General features: G+C 40.7%; 1 protein-coding gene across 2 annotated transcripts in view; it reads right to left on the bottom strand.

Moving 5' to 3' along the window:
• prkcab (protein kinase C, alpha, b) overlaps window positions 1-5297 on the bottom strand; it is a 128342-nt gene that overhangs the window by 12900 nt on the left and 110145 nt on the right. Inside the window, exons 6-9 of one of the 2 annotated variants that reach the window (XM_032536689.1) lie at window positions 3285-3441; window positions 3016-3150; window positions 1886-1979; window positions 512-541 (exon numbers count right to left, since the gene is read on the bottom strand). In XM_032536689.1, the coding sequence (XP_032392580.1) occupies window positions 512-541; window positions 1886-1979; window positions 3016-3150; window positions 3285-3441 (416 nt within the window). The remainder of the gene's footprint in view (window positions 1-511; window positions 542-1885; window positions 1980-3015; window positions 3151-3284; window positions 3442-5297) is intronic. The other variant, XM_032536690.1, reaches the window with a different exon arrangement.

The raw sequence follows: 5297 nt of genomic DNA, 5'->3' as shown, positions 1-5297 counted from the left end.
GTACATGTTATGACACAAACAAAGACTTAAGTGGTCCAAAAATTTACTAACAACATAGTTGTGTGGTGTTTGTGTGGGGTACATATGTACGTAAGCTGTTATATGCATATCTTTGAGTTTCCTTTTGTGTTTTTGGAACACCATCTGTTTTTCAGTTGCTTTTCCGTCTGCACTGTTAAGCCAAATACAAATGTCAGACTTTGCTAATGTTGACCTTTGCAGCAGATGCTGCAAAACCCTCAAAATGAATGATTCAATTGTTCCTTAATATTTATATAGAATGTAGTCCTTTTAAAACGTTTTTAAGCATGAAACAGAGGAGTAGAAAGTTAGTTTATTAGTGCGTGAGAGCAGTTGGAGAAATGTGTGAATATAACAGCAAGCAAATTGGGCGTTTGTTAGTAAATCAGATTAATTTGTGGAAACCCAGTAGAAATCCACAAACAATCCCAATATGGCCAGTAAAGTGAGCGTGATGCAGGAATAGAGACGGAGCAGGCAGAAGAGCTACCTTGAGATAGTGGATATTTAACTGGCAGGCCTAGAAGAAAGAAAAAACTCACTTATTAGTGCGGTCAAAGGTTAGCTGGTGTAAGTATGAGCTGGGGAGTGACAGAATATAAATGTGGACTTGATTATTTCTAGCTAGAACAATAAAATGGCATGACTAGAAAACAGAGTAAATCCTTTTCTGTCACATCTGGTTTCATCGCTGCATCTTGCCTCAGTTTCCATGGCAACAGCTCAGTTGTGTGAAGATGCTGTAGCCTTGGAGGAAAGTCAAGACACTGAGTCTTGTTGTAAAGACAACAAGACTCAGTGTCTTGAGTAAACTAAAATTGAATTAAAACACATAAAGCAGGACTTTAATAAGCTACCCTCGCTCAGTTGAATCCCATATGTCTTGCACTTCTTTATATTAATATATCAGCCACCTTCTACCTGCATGTTATTTAATATGGACGTGAAGAGGTTATGAGTTTTATTTAAAGCACATGTGTTTTAATGTGTTACTGTAACAGACACCTCACTGCAGTAAACAGACTGGCCACTAGAGAGCGAGAAATAGCTGCATTGTTGCTGCATGATTTTGTTCTACTTTACCTCGAATCAACTATACAACCTGCCAACCATTTTCATAGGCAAACAATAGACTTTTTACAACTACATCATCCACTAATATCAACAACTTGTAAGAGGGATAAAAGTAACCGTGATGTTCACTATAATAAAGTCTATGAAAAGATGTGGTAGATAGATGTAATGTAAGGTATAACTGATTTTAAGTAAATTGGACAAAACATGCAACAGGACTGATGTGGTCCAAGTAGCATGGTTAAGATATAATAATATTAATTACACTGTATATAGGAAAAACATAAACTTTAATTATTATTATTACATATTAGAAAGCAAGAAAAAGCTTAATCAAAAACAGCAGACAAGAGTGTTTGTCGACTGTAAGCTTGTACTGTATGCCATATGCATTAAGGGAGTTCCCTTTAAAATCAAGAGCATTCACTTTATCAATGCCAGAAAACCATAAGTGGGGGAACAGGACAAGGTTACCATGGTGACAGGAGAGGATAAGTGAGTGTATATGATATACGTGTGTGCATGTGTTAAAAAGAAAACCTACTTGTGTTCTTATCGCGTGTTATGAATTCATAACCTTGCATGGCGGATACGGGCAGCTACAGGTGTGGTTTGGGTGTGTGGGATGTTCAGAAACGGACGTGATAGACAGATGGTTCATACAATCCCCATCCATGTATTTTTTGAAAGGGTCTGCCCTTTCCCAAACAGTTTCCAATGACGGCTTCTCACACGGTTCTGTGTAACAAACCATCTAGCACTTCTGGTTAACAAATTCAGTCAAACTCACCTCAAACTTCTGTCGGAGCTCCAGGTTGACGTCATCTATCTCTGGGATGGGAACGTTGTAATACTCTCCCTCTTCCTGGTTAAGCAACTTGTACCTGAAGGAGGAAAAAAAAGAAAGAGAAAAGTAAATCTATTTTTATCAATTGTACTTTCCCTTGACTCCATCATCCATGCATGTCTTCCTTTGTCAACCCAGACAGCAATAACACTTTACATCTCGGCACCACTTCAATCATCAGAAGCTGATTCCCTTCCTTTGAACGTTTGCAGGCCTGCTCTTCTTCAGCAGAAACTTCATCTCTAACGTACACATCCTCTGGCCATTTGTCTGATGACCTGTTATATACAGCAGACAAACACACAGAAGTAGTTTCCGGCCAACATTTTTACACACAGCAGGTATTTCCTGGATCTTTGTAGCTGTGCACGAAGCAGCAGTCAACCAGGCTCGGTTTACGCTTGGTGGTGGCAGGTATTTTAACATGGCCGAGGAGTGTAAGTGTGTGTTTATCAGGGAGAGACAAAGCAGGCCGACAAAGACAGGGAGACAAGGAAATGACGGCGGCAGGTACTGTTTGCCTGAGTGAATGGAGTCAGCAGTGTTCACGCCTGTTTTACCCACAGTGTGCTGCTGTTTCACAGTGAAGTTAGGTTGGTGGCTAGTATAGTATCAAGCCCGGCTGGAACCACAATGACTCACTGCTGTGGCAGTCCTGTTTCTGACTGCAGAAGTTTGATAAAATATATATCATATTTTGCAAGTGACCAATTGTTGGCTGTGTTAAAAAAAAATTTAAAGAGAAAACTTTACTGAGCTGTATACTGTACTTTATTAATCCTTTAAAAAAAAACTTATTTCATATTCTGCTGAGAATTATGTTTTAAGCTGCTCCTTTTACTACAGTGTAACATCTATTATTGTTCTTCAGTATCCCGGATTACAGGTGTCCCATGAAGAAGAGATCTCAATACCTGATTAGATAAAGGTTGTACAACCAATCATAACCAACTCATTTAACATACTACCATAATATTAAAAAACAACTTGGTTAAGAAAAAAAAAAACTTTTACACTTTTGATCACTCATCAGTTTCAGCAACACTGAAAGGGACTTAGAAAGACTGACTGACCATCCACAGTTAGGAGCTTTGATGAGCTCGGACACTCCAAACGACATGGAGCCCATGAAGTCATTCCGGGTGGTTCGGTCCCAATCCCACACCTCAATGGACAGACGGCGGTCCTTATCTGATGCTTTCAGCTTACTAAATACACACATATAGACACACAGAGGAAAAAGTAACATGTGACGAGAGAGACTGCAAGAACAAAAAAGGGGTCTTCTCCTTGTTACAAATAAACATAAATAACATAGACAAACACAGACTTTAGGACTCACAAGGTGAAGGACTCGTTCCAGCAGGGGTTGAGAGAGGAACGGATGGTCCTGGTCTTCTGTTTGGTCTCGTTCTTTGGGTCGGGGATGAGCTTGAGTTTAACATAAGGGTCTGATAAACCATTTGGATCCATAGGAATCAGGTTCCTGGCTTCACCCACTAGAAGATAGAAGGGAATCAGACAGAGAGAAAATGTAACTGTGTGTGTTTGTGTGTGTGTGTGTGTGTGTGTGTGTGTGTGTGTGTGTGTGTGTGTGTGTGTGTGTGTGTGTGTGTGTGTGTGTGTGTGTGTGTGTGTGTGTGTATTAGAGCCCAAAGCCAGATTCAGAGACTCCAGAAACATATGTGTGGATTTCTGCAATACCCTAATGTCACACACATTTTGAGTCTGAAACAACCTGAAAAATATAAGCTAAGTTACTGATCAAAATGTGTATTGCATGCAGGATTGGCAAGTACTGGCCAGATTTGTAGTCTTATTTACTTTTTCTGTTAACATATATCTAGATAGATATCTAGATATCTAGATATCTAGATATCTAGATACATAGATAGATAGATAGATAGATAGATAGATAGATAGATAGATAGATAGATAGATAGACAGATAGATAATTAGATAGATAGATGTGTTTCTGTCCTCAGTTCCTCAGCTAATGGCTCATCAAATCAGACACCACATATGCTGACAACAGGTGCTGCGAAGCGAAACATACTGTCAAATTTAACTTGTGAAACAGCACCAACTGGATTGTAACATTGGTGGGTGTTAGGGCGCACGCAAATGTAAAATCAACAAAAACAAGAAAAACTGCAGAATAATACTTGCAATAAAAGTCTGTCTGACACATCCTGTATCCAAAAAAATAAACTACACTCTCCTTCCTTTTAGCGTATTCTCTCTCTCTCTATCACATAGGTGAGCTGATAATGTGAGGGAGGCGTGACATTTCCCTGTGTGGTAACTGACAAATTGACAAGAAGGGAGTGCTGTTACATAGCAACAGGAGTAGTGGGGCGGGCAGGGTGGCGTGAGCATGCCACTTTCACCATGGTGACAACATCTACTGTATCTGGCCAATGGGCCGACTGCAGCACTGCCGCACGTAGCAACATCATGTGAACACACAAATAAATGTCAGCTATAGGATAATCATATACCGTATTATTGAAACAATCACTGGACAGAAAAGAAAAAAGGTCTTAACAGATAAAAATCGATAACAAAGTTTGTGACAGTTAACACACAACATAACTATAAGAGATGGAAAGTAGAAAACAGGATCACACTAAATCCTCTAAATTAGCTCCGACCTCGCCACTCTGCATATGTAATCAGACTGAACATGGAGAAAAAATGATGTGATCTGAGTGTTTCAGGGAGTCAGTGTGAACTTTCACACAAGGACACGTTTACTGAGATTCATCATTAAAACAGTGACAATGTGATAATATGGGCTGAATACAAAGCAAAACGTTTGAAATGAAATCATTTCAGTCACTGCCACTCATTTAGTTCTGTGTTTGCGAGGTGTAATCTGATTTATTCTGACATTTAGCTCAGCATCAGTCGGTGACAATTATGAAAAACTCACGAGTCGTATGAAAACAATGACGAGATAGACACAAAGTCAAATAAAGGCTTTGTGTTGATTTATAAGAGCTAAAACAACTGGGACAAGCGGGTAAAAATGGGTTTCCTCAGGAGGGTGGCAGGACTAGGTGTAGGGACGTCCAGCTGGGATGAGGCCTCGGGGAAGACCCAGGACTAGGTGGAGGGACGTCCAGCTGGGAGGAGGCCTCAGGGAAGACCCAGGACTAGGTGGAGGGACGTCCAGCTGGGAGGACGCCTCGGGGAAGACCCAGGACTAGGTGGAGGGACGTCCAGCTGGGAGGACGCCTCGGGGAAGACCTAGACAGGACTAGATGGAGGGATTACATCTCCAACCTGGCCTGGGAACACCTCGGGATCCCACAGTTGGAGCTTGTAAATGTGGCTCGGGAAAGGGAAGTTT

This window comes from Etheostoma spectabile, chromosome 15 (assembly GCF_008692095.1).
Source record: "Etheostoma spectabile isolate EspeVRDwgs_2016 chromosome 15, UIUC_Espe_1.0, whole genome shotgun sequence".
Classification (NCBI taxonomy): domain Eukaryota; kingdom Metazoa; phylum Chordata; class Actinopteri; order Perciformes; family Percidae; genus Etheostoma; species Etheostoma spectabile.
The sequence above is the reverse complement of the archived record's forward strand: the minus strand, read 5'-3'. Positions and strand labels throughout refer to the sequence as shown.